Below are 18,695 nucleotides of genomic sequence, written 5' to 3'. Positions count from 1 at the left end.
CTCTAAAGAATTCTTTTTGTTTTAGCATGTATGTAAATATTGGGTTAAAAAAGTTGAAGGTTGCCCCCTAAAGTTCTAGAAATTCTTACATCTCTAAGCAATATTTTATTTAAGTACATCATACAAGTTATTATCAAGACGACTACAATGCAGTTATTCCTGTTTCAACCCAGTCTTAGATTCAGTCAATTGGTAAACATAAAAAATTTAGATGCATACACAGCATTTATAGGCGAATACAATGGCTGGTGCCAAAGTACAGACAGAAAGATATTCAAGTTATGCATACAATTAATTGAACCTTACCAAGTCTATTACTAGTCATCGGGCTAACCCAGAAATGCACATTCTATTAAAAACATGGTCCATAATATACTTCGGAACACACGAGGAGCAGGTTCCAAGAGAGGTGAAAAACTTGTGATCAAATGAAGTCCATACTTGACCATCCTAACTTTTCTCTATGTGCAAAGAATTCAGAAAAATGCACCCATGATGGAGCTACATAAAAGGCACTGATGCTGGCATCACGTAAAAGGCATCCATCCCATGCTAGTGGCAAGTAACAGGCTTCCATACTGGCACCACATAAAAAAGCACCCAGTACACTCATGGTGGTGATGATGATGATATCCATCAAGTTCATTTTCAAGACAGCAAAGGTCAAAAATAATTAGTCTGTTAGGCAATACTAAAGAAAGTCTTCTTTGATCAGGCTCAATGAAAATGTACATTGCTTTAGTCTAGGATATCATCATTGCCGAGGTTGACTTTGCCTTTCATCCTTTCAGGGTCGATAGATTAAGTACCAGTTGCGTACTGGGGTCGATCTAATCGACTGGCCCCCTCCCCAAAAATCTCGGGCCTTGTGCCCAGGGTAGAAAAGAATTTCTTCTCTTCAAGGCAGCAAGCTGGTGGAAACGTTAGCACGCCAGGCGAAATGATTAGCGGCGTTTCGTCTGTCTCTACGTTTCGAGTTCAAATTCTACCGAGGTTGACTTTGCCTTTTAACCTTTCAGGGTCAATAAATTAAGTACCAGCTGCATACTGTGGTCAATCTAACTGCCCCCCCCCAAACATTTCAGGTGTTGTGCTTAGAGTAGAAAAGAATATTACATATAATTAAAGTTCCTTACCAGGATCTTCTGATTTTTGCGCTGGTTTATACTTGGCACTGGTATCACTGGGTTTGTTCTGTTCATCGCTATAGGAGACTGGTTTGGGAGGCTCTTGGTTATATTCAATATCAGCAGTACTATTGTTTGTAACATTCGCAGCATCAGCAACACCATAATTCATCTGATACTGAGCAATGAAATCCTCATCAATCTGAAATGAGAGTCACGCATTTATGTAAGCAGCCTTGATTACCAAATTTCAAGAAGGATGGCAAAACAACTTATTACTGCAGGGTTTATATTTGTATTTTTTTTTGTCTTGTACTTGTTAAGCCATTTACCATTTAAACTGGCCACATCCAGTCCATGTACCCTACTTGTTTTATGTTCAAACCGGCCAGATCTAACCTCTCACACATACCCTTCAATGTCATTTGGAAAATAAACTACTGAACCAATCATTTCAAAGCTATGAGAGAATGCATGGTTAATTCAAGACAATCTTATATAATAATCCAGCTCGTTCCTCTGTTACTTAGCCTGTCTGTAATGCCTCCATGTGATTAGTTGATGGGGGTGGGCGAGTGTAAGGTGGGAAGGAGAGAGATGGGGAGGGAGATCACTGCAAATATAGCAACAAAGTTCGTTAAAGTAATTTGTTTAACCCTTTAACATTTAAACCAGCCACACCCAGCCAATATATTCTGCCTGTTCTTTGTTAAAACCAGCCAGATCCAGCCTCTCACACCTACCCTACAATACCATTCTAGAAATAAACAATCAAATCACTGAAATCTCAAAGTAATGAGACAATGCTTGATTATTAATTAAAAACAATGTGGATAAATAAGTATTGCATTTGACAGAGAAATCTGAATGATGAAGGGTTAGACAAACACGAGGCAAAGTGGTCAATGCCGGTGGCACATGGAAAGCTCCTTTTGAGTGTTGGGCCTCACGGAGGCAATGACCGAAACCTTTGGCATTATGTCGTGCTTGAGAAGAAGACCCATCAAGCTAAGTAAAATCACAGTCATGGCAAATACTGGTGTCATGCAAATGGCACCTGTGCCTGTGGCACATAAAAGCACCCATTACACACTTGGAGTGGTTGGCGTTAGGGAAGACATCGAGTGGTAGAAACCATGCCAAATCAGACTGGAGTCTAGTGCAGCCATCCCAGGTCAAACTGTTCAGGCCATGCCAGCATGGACAATGAACATTAAATGATGATGATGATGATGGTGGTGATGAAGAAAGACAGCAGTACTTACCTTAGGCACATACACTTTTTGTTTAAAATCCCATTCATACACGGTCCCATCTTTGTCTGTATAAGTAATTGCAGAAGAACTTTCTTGAGGTTCAAATTTCCCTTCTTTTTCAAGTTCTTGTTGGCGTAGTTGTTCGTCAAAATCAGAAGCATCCATCCTTCTGTTTACATTCTAGAAATGAAAATGGGAAAAAAAAAAAGCCTTCACTAATTACTGACCCACCAAATATAAGCTATAAGGCTTCTACCTTTGTTGGCAACAAAGGGCCTCTCCTTTAGAGTAAAAAAGGAGATTGTATGATACCTGTGTCCAAACAGCCATGCTACATGGCAGTGAAACATGGGCTGTGACTGCAGATGACATGCAAAGGCTTGAAAGAAATGAATCTAGTATGCTCTGCTGGATGTGCAATGTCAGTGTGCATATGCACCAATGTAAGCGCCTTAAGAGGAAAATTGGGAATAAGGGGCATCAGATGTATATATATATATATATATATATATATATATATATATATATATATATATATATATACACACACACACACATACATATATATATACATACACTGATGATCATCACACACACACACACAACAGGTTCCTTTCAGATTCCGTCTACCAAATCCACTCGAAAGAAGGCTTTGCTCAGTCCAGAGCAAGAGTAAAAGGCAAATGCCAAAGACGCTGAACCCAAAACCATGCGTTTGGGAAGCAAGCTTCTGGACCACACAGCAACACCTATCATCGTGTAGATTACTTGTTCTTTGACTTGACTAAAAATATGGCTGAATTCAACTGAGAATATGACAAGTATTTATTGCTTCAACCCTGAGATGAAGAGAAAGTTGACAGTACTTTTACCTGGCAGGTAGAAATCCAATTAAACTTAGACTATCAGAAAACCGCGAGTGAGGGTTCTGTTTGGTTTTGACAATAACCCAACTTAACGGCAAATCTAATGTATGGATTGAGTTACTTCCCTTTAATTTTCGAAATTACAGTAATATTCTCTGCAAGATGTGATGGCAGCTTAAGTATTAAAATCATTAGACAACCAATATACTTTTTATTATTGGAATAAAGCAATAATAAAAGCAGTAGTAATAGCAGTAGTTAATAAAATGAGCACCAGAGAAAGCTCCCTAGAAGTTCTTGTCTCCCTATGAAAGCTCCCAAGAAGGTCTCTCGTGTTAACCAGTGTGACCTTAATCAACAATGGAGGTGAATGCTCCTAAAGCATTAGAGCCAAAGGTAAAATTAGGATAGGAAAAGTTTAGGGAGTTATTAACTCTGCTGGCAGCAAAGGGACTCTCTCTCTCTCTCTCTCTTTCTCTCTCTCTCTATCTATCTATCTCTCAGTAGATTGTATAATGTTTGTGTACAAAGTATGATATTGCATGATGAGAAAACATGCTCACTGAAAGCCGATGTGCAAAGGAGGGAAAGAAATCAAATGATGGGCGGCAGAAGCTGACTAATTCTCACGCAGCATCGGACAAATGAACAAATGACGATCAAGACGACAGCAACAATCACGAAATAACAGACTCGTTATGTAGAGAGCCTCTATGCAGTCATTTAACCTACTAGAAGTAGCAGCTAAATCACCCCAAAATCACACTAGTCTTAAAGATACTGAGTGGTCAGATAAACTTATTGGATTTATTTCCCTATGTGGTAAGAAGTTTGCTCCCCAATCAAATAGTCTCAGGTTCAGTCCCACTGCGTGGCACCTTGGGCAAGTGTCTTCTACTATAGCCTCAGGCTGACCAAACCCTTGTGAGTGGATTTGTTAGACGGAAACTGAAAGAAACCTGTCATATATATATATATCATCATCATCATCATTTAACGTCCGTTGTCCATGCTGGCATGGGTTGGACGGTTTGACTGGGCTGGCATGCTTGAAGGGTGCGCCAGGCTCCAATCTGATTTCACATGGTTTTCTATAGGTGGATGCCCTTCCTAATGCCAACCACTCTGAGAGTGTAATGCATGTGATTACATGCCACCAACACAGGTGCCATTTGCGTGACACCGGCATCTGCCATGACTGCGATTTTGCTCGGCTTGATGAGTCTTCTCAAGCACGACATAATGCCAAAGGTCTTGGTCATTGCCTCCGTGAGGCCCAACAACATATATATATATATATATATTTATATATATATATATATATATATATTATGATGCATCCTTCTGAGAACCACTGATCTAAGCAAAAATGAGGCCTTAAAGTCATGTCATTTATGTCTATGCCCCTGCATACAATCTGTCCCTGACAAATCTCTCCCCACCAACTCATCTTCCTAACACTCCCACTCCACCTACTGCCCTGTCTTCCACTCTCATGAACTTACCTACCCACTCACACCCGGTCCAATCCTCTCTGCCACTTCTCTTAAATTCTCCTCCATGTAACTTGAAAGTAAGGACTGACACATCTTCACTACCATTTTCTCGCTTTCCCATTTGGAACAACCACGTATCTCTTCTACTTCAAGACACCTGTTTCTCTCTTTCTATCATATTTTAGTCTCTCGTCACCTGGCATGAAGCCACTGCCCTCCATACTACTCTTTCCTAAGTTGAGGAAAGAGTTTTGGTAACCTCACTCATGCTCATTATTTACATTATTTACATTTGTTGGATATTTGTCCTCATCTTGTTTGCTGTTAACACGTTTCAGCTGATATACCCTCCAGCCGAAACATTGTGTTAACAACAAAGATGAGGACAAATATCTGTCAAATGTACATAATTCCTCATCTCTTAAATATAGAACTGTACTCACTCATGCTGGTGCCATATAAAAAACACACCCAGTAAAGTGGATGGCATTAGAAAAGGACATCCAGCAAAAGAAACTATGCGAAAGCAGACAGTGGAGCCTAACCCAGTTCTCTGGTCAGTCAGCTCCTCTCAAACCATCCAAGTCATGCCAGCATAGAAAATGGATGTTACATGATGATAATGATAAATGATGACATTGTGAAAGAACCATTCCAGCCATTTATTCCAATACAAAGCAGTTAAATTTATTTCATGAGATGATAACATTTTTGTCACATTACTGAGACCTGGTCACTATCACAGTTTCACTGCAACTGTTGGAAAATTTGTTAATCATAATCTTTTTCTTCTTTCAAGGTATGTAAAGGTTTCTTGTATTCAAGAAGACTGACTTTCACCTGATGAAATCAGTCACCATTAGTCATATTTAACCAATCCCCAATCTTATGAGGTCAAACTACATGAATAGAACAAACCCATATTCTTCTAAGTCCAACCTGAACGAAAAAATGGAAAAGAAAAGTTACTCATTTCAATCATTGGATTGTGGCCATGCTGGGGCACCACATTGAAGATAGGTGTCCTCATCTTGTTTGTTGTTATCACGTTTCAGCTGATGTGTTCTCCAGCCTTCATCAGGTGTTCTGGTGGAATTTTGAACCCAACCCTTTATTTGACTAATGGGGTACACTATGCCCACGGGCATATAGCAATGACAAAAGACCGAGACCTCGGGAGATGTGCTGTGACTGAGAAGACCTGGTAAATAAAGTGAGTCCACAGCTGTAACCTGCACCAGTGTCACATAACCAGCCAACTCAAAAGTACCTTGGATCGTAGGGCAACATGCCATGCTTGAGGAGACCTATTGAGTCAAGTACATCAAAATCAAATGGAAATTGTAGTTGTGATCCCCGTGCCGGTGGCACGTAAAAAGCACCCACTACATTCTCAGAGTGGTTGGCGTTAGGAAGGGCATCCAGCTGTAGAAACATTGCCAGATCAGACTGGAGCCTGGTGCAGCCTCCTGGCTTCCCAGACCCCAGTCGAACCGTCCAACCCATGCCAGCATGGAAAACGGACGTTAAATGATGTTGATGACGATGATAAGAATGCGGGCTACTAACCCTTGGATTGAAAGTTCAATCCTGGAAAAATAACATCAGCAACATACCTGAGGAATGAGAACAGTGTACCCCATTAGTCAAATAAAGGGTTGGGTTTGAAATTTCCCCAAGACACCTGATGAAGGCTGGAGAATACATCAGCTGAAACGTTGTGATAACAACAAACAAGATGAGGGCAAATATCCGTCCATTGTAAATAATGTACATAATTCCTCATCCCCAAAACGTAAAATAGTATAATTAAAGGTTACTCTAACAGCAGAGGTGACAAAAGATCTGTGAGAGAGAGGTTGAGAACCCTGCTAACCAGCTGGGTGGTTGTTTTGTTTTCTTTTCAAGAAATAGCAGCCTAATATCCCTGAAATCATGAAAAAGTTAGTGGGGGATTTTGTAAAATATAATCCTGAATACACGAAACGGCGGGATGGCCATAGATGGAACGTCACTGATCAGGGATCTGCACTATCAAGCCGATTTAGGACTAAACAAAACATGATATGAAATTTATGTTGAAAATATAATGATGTTATGTATGGATGATAAATAAAAACGATTTTGATCGGACAGCCGAAGCGAGGATTTGCGTCATTTCATCCATCAGCTATCTTCAACAGTTCGCGATATAAACAATGAGAAACGGTCCCGGCACCAAACACCGTCTAAATAAATAGTCCAGCACGTGAATATATTTATTATTGCAATAGAATGTGGCGAGTGGGAAGCTCTGCCAGGAGGAAAGTTATGAGCATCGTAATATGCGACTTTGCTTTGTGAATCTTGTTGTGAATGCCAAAAAGACGTCATTCTTGTGAAACAATGTCGCGGTAGTCGTAGAGTGAACAGAATCATTTAACCAACGAACTTTGCGTTCTGGTTTCGATTCCTGATTGCAACCATTCGCACTTACGCCGCTCATATCTCTGAAGAAGGAATGAATTCCACAGAATCTAATTTCCCTTTTTCTTAAATAGAATCCTTGTGCTTATATACGATATTATAATGTAACAGAAAAAAGAAACCCATTGCCTTTTACGTTTAGAGCTTCCAGAATTAAATAAAAAAAAAACGAAAAATGTATAAATATATAGCTTGAATGTTTGCTTGTTAAGTTTGCCATCGATTGTGTGATTAGTTCGAACATTGAAATAAAATAACATGAGATATCTCATCATATTTACCAGACACCGAGCTATTTATATTCAGACCTCAGCCATGATTGTAAGACATACGGTAGTCGTAAAATATAGTTTTGAATTAAAATATATAATTATTTCAGATATAACACAGAATTATTATAGCATAAATCGCGATAAATCTAAAATTCTTGATAATGCTAAAGATGTGTTTTATTTTATTTATTTCATGGTTATAGGAAAATTTAAGATCTAACGATATGCCAAAAATTAGATTAAAGAGGGGAAATAACTACGATGAAAATGAACAAAATAAATAAGAAATGCGCCCTTTTAAAGCCTCAGTTTCCCGGTTTCGATGGCGTATGTGTTCCTCAGCTGGACGGGACGCCAGTCCATCGCAGCGTTACTCATTTTTGCCGGCTGAGTGGACTGGAGCAACGTGAAATAAAGTGTTTTGCTCAAGAACACAACGCGTCGCCCGGTCCAGGAATCGAAACCACAATCTTACGATAATGATGCGGACACCCTAACCACTAAGCCACGCCCCTTCACAGTTGAATTAATTAGTTAAATGATAATTAATTAAGAGAAGTGGTAGATGGACATAACAGTTATTTCCCTTGTGCTATTGCCGTTTGTCGACTTTCATAAGTTCTGACCTTGTATTAATTAACGGTATCGAAACTCTATTCAGGTTGTAATCTATTTCTGTTATGTGCGTCAAAGTCAGGGCTGAACTACATAACTGTGCTCCCGCGACTCCTGGAATTTGTTACATGAATATTTCTTGGTAGTGCTAAAGAATACGCACACCACCCGTTTTCGGCGTAACAAAAACCCTAACCCCAAACATCGGTGTGCGTATTCTTTACTTTCGCCAATTTCTTTTAAGGAAATTTCTCAGGGCAAGACTTCCTTTTATATCCCCCCCCCCCAGCACCCCTTTTCGGCTCCTTTTTTTTTATTTATTTATTTTTGTTTTACACAAACCCCCGTTTTCGGCTACGGAGAATACGAATCTGCAAAAAAAATTGGCATTTTTAAATTACCCCCACCCGATTAATTTCTTCATTTTTAACTTTTTTCAGAATTTTTCTTTTTTTTTTTCTTTTTCAAAATATGCGGAAAAATACGGAGATTATGATTCTGAAAAAAATTTCCGAAAATTTTTCTAGTTAGGGTTAGGGAAAAAAAGTGAAAAATGACGAAATTGCGAGGAAGGAGAGGGGCCAGAAATTTCAAAATTCCGAATTTTGGCAATTTTCCAGAATCTCCGTATCCGAAAACGGGGGTTTTTGGCAATAAAAAAAAAAAATTAAATAATTTGTGAGAAAATTGCAGGGACAGGAGGAAGTTTTTCCTTTGCCAGGCCTGCGGCATACCAAACATCTTTAGCAACAAATTCCCTTCTGATAATCTTTTCGGTTTTAATAACGCTGGTATTTATCTTTTACTTGTTTCAGTCATCAGACGGCGGCCATGCTGCAGCACCACCTTGAAGTATTTTTAGTCGAGCGAATCGACCCCCAGTACTTTTTTTTTAAAGTCAGGTTTTTATTCTTTTGATCACTCTGACCGAACCGCTAAGCTACGGGGACATAAACACACCATCACCGGTCGTGGGGGACAAACACAGACACAAAGATGCGTGCACACACACACACACACATATAGACATTCTTTCAGTTTCTGACTACCAAACCTACTTGCAAGTTTTTGATTGGTTGGAGGTTATAGTAAAGATGCTACGTACTTCTCTCTTTTGTCATTTCATTTGAAAGGCTCAGTATCCTGAGTTCGTCCTTCACTACTCCGTCACATGTCTTCCTGGGTCTCCTTCTTCTACGTGTTCCACCTACTTTGAACGATCAGCATTTCTTTATGGAGCTGTTGGCATCCATCTGTGTTGCATGACCAAACAAGCACAGACTTCTCTCTTGTGCACCACATTTAATTCCTTTCATGCCTAACTTCTCTCTCAGTACACTAGCACTCTGTCAAACATAGACACTTACATTACACATCCAGTGGAGCTATAAGCCTTGTTCCCCCCTTGCGAAACTAGGTTTATCGACACAGACAATGCCTTTTCAAATGGATAGGCCTCTTGTATCAATTAACTAAGATTTTGTTTGTCTATTTGCCACATAAATGTAAAAATTTTTCTTCTCTTGCTACTGATGCTTTAAGACTGTCACCCTAATGAAATTCCTTACACACATTGATATACATGTGCACACACACACACACACACTCGGTGTGAATGATATACATATATATTTCTTTATTACCCACAAGGGGCTAAACACAAAGGGATTAAGTCGATTACATCGAGCCCAGTGCGTAACTGGTACTTATTTAATCGACCCCGAAAGGATGAAAGGCAAAGCCGACCTCCGCAGAATTTGGAGTCAGAACATAACAGCAGGCGAAATACCGCTAAACATTTCGCCCAGTGTGCTAACGTTTCTGCCAGCTCACCGAGTGATATACATATACACAGACTGACAGAGAGTGTGGTAAATGTATAGAGAGAGAGGGATGCTGTCCAGTGAGCGAAACAAGTAAAAGATACATAATTATAATTATGGTAGTAAGCCTCTTGCTGACCAAAGCTTTGTAAGTGAAACTTGGCCAATGGAAATTGTGTGAAAAGCCACGGGGGGGGGGGGTTCAGCTTTTTGGTCGAAGATTTAGTTTTTTCCTTGGTTTAACATCATCTCTTGCCTCTCGGGTCTCTTCAGCAGAATCTACACAATTATAAGCATTTGAGTTTGGTCTCCAGTTTAAAAATTCCTGACTTCTTCCTTCCAAACACCAAAACACTGGAATGGTCATAAGTACTGCCCTTCCCTCACTGTCTGTGCCTCAGAAGAAGAAAACATCTTTAACCAATCCTCTAAGATCCTATTCTCCTATCTATACAAACTTTGCGCAGATTTATACACTCTTGTTTACAAACAGTGAACAGGAAAGCACAGAGTAAAATCCTGGCAACATCCTGTTGACTCATGAAACAATTAAATGGCTTAGTAAATCCTTTTATTCTTGGTTAACAAAACTGGTTTCTTCTTTCTTTACATCATTATCATCATCATATCTGCTTATCTCTTTAATTGCAGAACTATCAGTCATAAACAAAACAAAATTATTATTTGTTTTTCAATCATTAATAACCTCTAAGTAGAGAATTGTTATCAGAACGGTTGTTGTTGTTGTTGAGTAGTCTTCATAAGATGTACACTGGCACAGAGATAGCAGATCAATTGCTGATGGAAACTCCTTCAGTACATTATCACAGATATCGAATACAAGATGGGATGGGAGTGGGGTAGGAGGTCTGATGTTTAATCAATATTCTAATGGTATTGATCTGGCTTTTGTTATGAACGATATGTTTTTCACTATTTTTGTTTTATTATTCTAAGATCAAATATTGTCAGAATTGGTTTTGACTTCCATTTCACAAGTGTTCCATATACTTTCAAGGTACACAAGAAAATGCTAAAATTTTTTCTCTCCTTTTGACTGCAGCCATGTTGGGGCACTGCCTTGAAGGGTTTTACTTGAACAAATCAAACCCAGAACTTTTTTTTTTTTCAAACTTAGTACTTATTCTACCAGTCTTTTTTGCCAAACTGCAAAGTTACAGGGATGTAAACACACCAACATTGGTTGTCAAGTGGTGGTGGAGGACAAACACACACATAAAGTTATATATAAACATATATATATATTAAAAATGGGGAAGGCTGGTTTATGGGATTACCTTAGGTTTCCCAACCATAATGGGTTTAGCTTTATGGTATTACGGATGGGAAACCCTTTATGGATGGGCAGCCTACGGTAATCCTATAAACCAGCCTTCTCCTTTCCTTCATTGGACACTAAACTTCGCTTGCGAAGACCTGTTGAGGCAAGTGAAATCGAAATCGAACTAAATTCGACGACTGGCCCCCATGCCAACGTCTCCTTCATTGGACACTAAACTTGGCTTGCGAAGACCTGTTGGGACAAGCGAAAACGAAATCGTGAGGGCACCAGCGTTCAAGCGTGATCGTTACCAGTGTCGCCTTCCTGGCACGTGAAAAGTCATTCGAGCGAGATTGTTGCCAGTGCCGCTGACTGGCTCCTGTGCAGGTGGTACGTAAAATACACCATTTTGAGCGTGGTCGTTGCCAGTACTTCTTGACTGGCCTTCGTGCTGGTGGCATGTAAAAGCACCCACTACACTCTCAGAGTGGTTGGCGTTAAGAAGGGCATCCAGCTGTAGAAACTCTGCCAAATCAGATTGGAGCTTGGTGTAGCCATCTCGTTCACCAATCCTCAGTCAAATCGTCCAACCCATGCTAGCATGGAAAGCAGACATTAAATGATGATGATGATATTTGATATATATGATATATATATATATATCCCCTTTAAGAATCCCTTTAAGAATCCCTCCACCATATCAGACAATACAGAGTCTTTACTAAAAAGTTTTGTACTAATGGCATGGCTGTGTGGTAAGAAGCTTGCTTCCCAACCACATGGTTCCGGATTCAGTCCCACTGTGTGGCACCTTGGGCAAGTGTCTTCTATTATAGCCTCAGGCTGACTAAAGCCTTGTGCGTGGGTTTATTAGATGGAAATTGAAAGAAGCCCAATGTGTGTGTGTGTGTGTGTGTGTGTGTGTGTGTGTGTGCATATGACCACTGCTTGACAGCCAGTGTTGGTGTGTTTACATCCTTGTAACTTAGAGATTCAGCAAAAAAAAAAAAATCAGAATAAATTCAAGATTCAAAAATATAAGTGCTGGGGGGGGGGCGTTGATTTGTTCGACTAGAAACCATTTCAGGCAGTGCTCCAGCATGGCCACAGTCAAATGACTGAAACAAGCAAAGGATAAAAGACCAACAATAAGGTTACAGGCATATGCGTGGCTGTGTGGTTTGGCAGTTCATTTCCCAACCACACAGTTTCGGGTTCAATCTCATTGTGTGGCACATTGGACATGATGACTTCTCCTACAGCTCCAGACCAGTCGATGCCTTGTGAATGGCTCTGATTGGTAAATTTCAGCCAATGTCCTTCTCCATAATGCAAGGATTTTCATGAGAAGTGTAGAATGTAAGCACTCATACAAACACACGTGTGTCTTATTACAGTCAATCTATGTCACCACTTGCGAGTGTGGAGAATGTAATGAAACACCTGGAAAGTTGTTGAACATAAAACCATTTGGTAACATGATGTCACTGTTATGAGACTAAAATTTTTAATGCAGCTTAAATAATAATAATATATCCACTTTATTAGTTAATATATGATTGTCTGTTTCTTTTTCTGGCCTCTGGACAGTTATTGAACAACTATAGATATTGTATGTGGGTGTGTGAAGGTATGTGTATGTGTTTACGTAGATGCACTTGGGGTTAGAAATAGGCCAAGAAGCCATAGGTTACAATGGACATCGATTGAAATAAACTTTGTTTATAAAAGTACACAAGGCGTGGGCTAAAAATGGATACTAAATCAATGGAAACTTTTGTTTCGGCTTTTTCTTTGCTTCTCATAAAACTGTTTACTTGTACTAGAGGGAGAGAGAGAGGGGGGATGGATATGTTAATAGACAGGTAAATGAATAGATAGATATGAAGGCAGATATGCAGATGAATAGACAAATATGTAGAGACAGACAGATAGGCAGGCAGGCAGACAAACAGATATAGTGAAAAGACAGATGGATAGATAGACAGATGGACAGAGAGAAAGAGAGAGATAGGTAGGGGATTGTTTCTTCATTAAAGGGTATGAGAATGTGACTGGAAGTGTGAGACATGAACTTAATTCTTTTTCCCTAAACCATTTTCTTGATCTTCTTAACCTCCATCATGGCTTTCTCTCTATTTCCCCATATACTTATCTGATATTGCTGGAGTTATCTTCCTTGGTTAATGTTGTGTTTTTTTTTTTTGTTTTTTTTTGTAGATTTTTAAGCATGCCTGGAAGATTTTTTTGTCTAATAATTGCAGAATAATGTTAGTTAATCCAAGTTTTTCAAACACCACCACCACTATCATCATCATCATTCAACGTCCGCTTTCCATGCTAGCATAACTGTAACTGATAGAGTGCCAGCTTATTTATACACACACTAATTAATTAATAACATGCTTTGGAGCATTTTTAGGTAACCTCAAATACCTTCTTTGATAAGCGTCTGTTTTTGGCTTTACTGTGAAAAGAAACAATGTTTTATACAACAGGTTTTTATTTGTCCATGGGCAGAAAATTTGCAATCACTCTAATTTCTAGTCTTTTTATATTTTCATCAGTGAAAGAAACACCATTGCACCTCCCTCCAAACAAGTATTTATAGCTTAGAGTTATTTATACCCCAACTGGTCGGTATAATTTGTGTAAAAGTGCATTTGCTGACAATATAATTAATTCATTAATAATGCACTACACAATAGTTTTGATTAATTAATTTGAAATGTAATATAAGGGAAAACCCTTTATGATAAACACATGGTGGGGTAAAAACCTGCAGTATAAAGGCTGTTTACTTATTACAATGCAAAGAAAATTGGTGGACTCCCTTGTCATAACCAATAAATGAGGATTCTGCAATTTCTTGCTAAACAACCTGTGTAGATGATTTGTTTACCATGATCAAATGTCCATTCTGTACATTAGCTCAATGAGGATAAAATATAGACACACATACACACACATAATATATGATGTATATTTTATTTGAAGGAGGAGATCATCATCATCATCGTCGTCATTTAACGTCCGCTTTCCATGCTAGCATGGGTTGGACGATTTGACTGAGGACTGGTGAAACCAGATGGCTACACCAGGCTCCAATCTGATTTGGCAGAGTTTCTACAGCTGGATGCCCTTCCTAACGCCAACCACTCAGAGTGTAGTGGGTGCTTTTACGTGCCACCGGCACGAGGGCCAGTCAGGTGATACTGGCAACGGCCACGCTCAAAATGGTGTATTTTACGTGCCACTTGCACAGGAGCCAGTCCAGCGGCACTGGCAACGATCTCGCTTGAATGTCTTTACACGTGCCACCGGCACAAGTGCCAAGAAGGCGACGCTGGGCACAGGTGATGGAGACTTATAATATAATGGACCACTGGAAGTTGCCATGAGACAACTTGCTGAGAACCAGATCTGTGGTTGGGGCAAGGATTCTACCAGAAGGAAGAGGGATATGGTTGTGAAACAGCAGACAGAACTGTAAAAGCTAAGATTCAGGCCTAGAAGATGCTGGAACAGTTAAGATAAGGGGATAATATAGATGCCCAGGAAAAAATTGAAAGAAAGGGACAGTTGAGAACAAATATCAAGTAATTAGAAAAAGAAAAAACTCAACATCAGTTGTACTCAACAAGAGACAGTAAATATAAATATAAGAGTTGTGAATGTTTGACCACATAAGGTGTCACAGATTGCAAGGCAAAGTGCCAGAGTGAATCAATAGATTGATAATGAGAAGTATATGCTGAATGATAGCAGCATATTTACCCTTGTTGATATGGAAAGAGTCATGGAAGTGCTATTATAAGACACTGTTAGTTGAGGGGAATCCATGACAGAAGGACAAAGTTGGCACAGCTGTAATTCGTACGACTATGAACTCTGAGTAGAGAGGAGTAAAGATTGAGAGAAAAGGGTCAGAGCAGAGATCTCTTCTTAATCTTTGGTAAATATGGTGTCAACTCCAAATATGCTTCAGTCTTTGTAACTCTTCTTTTTCTTTATTACCCCAACGATAGATACAGTAGAGCAGTACCAACTGGCATCTCATTGGTTATGACAAGTGTTCCAGACGATCACATCAACAGAACACCCAACTCAGGAAATCATTGTACAAGTGGCTGAGTACTCCACTGACACCTGTACCCTTAGCATAGTTTTCAGGGAGATTCAGAATGACACAGAGTGTGACAAGGTTGGCCCTTTGTATTACAGGTACAACACATTTTAGCCAGCTGAGTGGACTGGAGCAATGTGAAATAAAGTGTCTTGTCACAAGGACACAATGCACTGCCAGGAATCGAACTCATGACCTTACGATCACGGGCCAAATATCCTAACCACTAAGCCCTGCACCGTCACTAAACAGCGCAGTAATAAGATATGAACAGCTGACTTATTTGGTTACCTGCCACCATAACTGCTTGGCCATCTGTTACATATTGAACACTTTCATACAACAAACTGGAATATTGACTCATAAACTAAACCTATATTTAAATAGCTGTACAGTATACATATAAATAAGATGCTGTAAAATGTGTGAAATAGAAACAGCCTACAAGTGAATTAATACCATTCGGTTAACATTAGATTTGCAAAGCTGGGGTAAAGCAGTTGCAAAATGTTTTTTGTAAAACTGGAGACCTTGTCTGTTCAGCCCTAATTTCACTTTAACATTACATTTTATATGTTATTTCTTTTCTTTTTTCATTTTCCACTTTTGTTACTATACATACATGCATTTATGCATTCATGCATTTCTAGGGACATGTTTGTTACGTTGCTATTTTATAAAGCACATTTTATGCAGAGAACAGGCTCAACGCTGCTTTTCATCTAATTTTTTTTCAACAAGACACATAAATTGACTTTTAGTTGATCTAAAGCTGAACTGAAAGTGAAAGGTTATTGTGACATTCTTAATATGGGTGTGTATGTATACGTGTATATATATATATATATATATATATATATATATCATGGGTGGGTATTAAATAGAGGTGTGGTGTGCTTAATACTAATACAATTTGCATACAATAGATTAAAACTTCATTTTTTTTTTAAATGTCTAAATGTAGAGTAGAAAACTGGAAGCAGACAAAATTGAAAATCATTTCCATATAACAATGCTTAAAATATCTTGATTACGTCTGCAAATATTTATCATCTGAAACAATCTCTACAACTGAGTGATGGAGAAGGAATATATCCTGCTATCACACTCTACAATCACGGACAATACTTCAATATAGTTCTATATTTAAGAGATGAGGAATTATTTACATTATTTACACCTGATGGATATTTTGTCCTCATCTTGTTTGTTGTTAACGTTTCGGCTGATATACCCTCCAGCCTTCACGATGAAATGCCATGAAGCATTTTGTCACCTATAATAATAATAATAATAACAATAATCACGAAGATGATTCTAATTTTAGCACAAGGCCAGCAATTTTGAGGGGAATTGTTAATCAATAGTATCGACCTTTATACTTGATAGGTACTAAGTGTGATTTGAATTCAGAATATAAGGGAACATAACTAAATACCACTAGATATTTTGTCTGCTGCTCAACCGATTTTACTGTTCCAGTTTAAAAAAATGATAAATTGGAAAAGCATATAAATCATAGTCATTAACCCTTTGGTATTCAGATTAATCTGTCAAATATAATGTTTATTTATTCACGTTGTTTTGAATTAATCATGCATTACCTCATTACTCTGAGATTTTGATGATATGATGGTTTATCTTTAAAATGACATTATAGGGTAGGTGTGAGAGACTGGATCTGATCAATTTGAACAAAAAACAAGGAGAATATGTGGTGGTGGCACGTAAAAAACGCCATCTCAACATGGCCGATGCCAGTACCCACTGACTTGCCCCCATGCCGGTGGCACGTAAAAAGCACTATCCAAACGTGGTCGATGCCAGTACCGCCTGACTAGCTCCTGTGCCGGTGGCACATAAAAAGCACCCACTACACTCTTGGAGTGGTTGGTGTTAGGAAGGGCATCCAGCTATAGAAACATTACCGTATCAGATTGGAGCCTGGTGCAGCTGCTGGCTCTCCAGACCTCAGTCAACCCTCCAACCCATGCCAGCATGGAAATCGGATGTTAAACAATAATGATGATGATGATGATGATGATTCCCACCACCACCTAATATTAATTATAAATAATATTAATTTCTTGCATTAGCATTATCTTTATATTTTACTTGTTTCAGTCATTAAACTGTGGCCATGCTGGAGCACCCCCTTGAAGAATTTTAGATGAGCAAATCGACCCTGGAACTTATTCTTTCATTAACCCTTTCAACCCAGAATTTCTTCTCAAGAATCGCGGTTGTATGCATGTGAGCCTTTTGAGCTGTCATTATAGTGTCAGACATTCCGATCATACGTCTGGCACTACAGACTTACCAAAAAAACCAGAGCAGTGTTATACTGCATCACATAGAATGGAAATTTTAAAGATTTGGGTTGTGAAATTTTTGACTGGTACAAATATGTACAAGCCAGGCCAAAAGGGTTAAAGCCTTGCACTTATTCTATCAGTCTCTTTTGCCAAACCACTAAGTTATGAGGATATAAACACAGGCAAGCTTCTTACAGTTTCCGTATACCAAATCCACTCACAAGGCTTTGGTCAGCTGGAGACTATAGTAGAAGACACTTGCTCAAGGTGTCACACAGTGGAACTGAACATAGAACTTTGTGGTTAGGAAGCAAACTTCTTACCAAACAGCCACGTCTGAAACCCATGCAATGAATTTTAATGCTGCACAATGCACAGATTCTCACATTTTCTCTGTGTTGTTCAGCTGCATTGATATACCCCTTGTGAAGAATATATTGAAAAACTGACAATAGGAGGTACCATTTTATGAGTACCATAAAACAGACAATGGATGAAGTTTTATGGATATCATAAAACAATTTATAATTTTTTTTATTTGTTATATTCAGAGTACAGACTTCTAAACAACATATTCCATAGACACCCGTTACATATGTTTCTATCTTCGAATGCATGGTTTACATAGACGTGATAAGAAGCTTGCTTCCCAATCATATGGATTGGGGCCTGGTGCAGCCTTCTGGCTTGCCAGCCCTCAGTCAAACCGTCCAACCCATGCTAGCATGGAAAGCAGACATTAAACGGCAAAGATGATGATAATGATTCTGGTATGCTAACAATTCTGTCAACTTCCTGCCAAATTCCCAATAAATAATGTTAAAAATTATATATTATTTTTCCATGAAATAGCTTTAGATTTTTAAAAAGCATTACAGTTTTAGTAAAAACTAATGATTTTCTCAAATACTATTAACTAGAAAAATTAAAAATAAATAGGAAAAATATATGCATTATTTTAAAGAATATTATTTTGCAAAGAGATTGGTATAAAGCTTAGTGTTTAAGCTACTGGGAAGCAGAAAATATGTATAAATACGTGTGTGTGTGG

General features: G+C 38.7%; 1 protein-coding gene across 2 annotated transcripts in view; it reads right to left on the bottom strand.

Annotated features, from left to right (window-relative positions):
* Nucleotides 1–18,695, bottom strand: part of LOC106881265 (HIV Tat-specific factor 1 homolog) — an 84,811-nt gene that overhangs the window by 29,478 nt on the left and 36,638 nt on the right. The window contains exons 1-3 of one of the 2 annotated variants that reach the window (XM_014931586.2): nt 7,493–7,546; nt 2,393–2,563; nt 1,137–1,329 (exon numbers count right to left, since the gene is read on the bottom strand). In XM_014931586.2, the coding sequence (XP_014787072.1) occupies nt 1,137–1,329; nt 2,393–2,548 (349 nt within the window). In that variant the 5' untranslated portion in view covers nt 2,549–2,563; nt 7,493–7,546. Of the gene's footprint in view, nt 1–1,136; nt 1,330–2,392; nt 2,564–7,492; nt 7,547–18,695 lie in introns of those variants that run through there. The other variant, XM_052970269.1, reaches the window with a different exon arrangement.

The sequence above is a fragment of the Octopus bimaculoides genome, chromosome 8 (genome assembly GCF_001194135.2).
Source record: "Octopus bimaculoides isolate UCB-OBI-ISO-001 chromosome 8, ASM119413v2, whole genome shotgun sequence".
Taxonomy (NCBI): domain Eukaryota; kingdom Metazoa; phylum Mollusca; class Cephalopoda; order Octopoda; family Octopodidae; genus Octopus; species Octopus bimaculoides.
The sequence above is the reverse complement of the archived record's forward strand: the minus strand, read 5'-3'. Positions and strand labels throughout refer to the sequence as shown.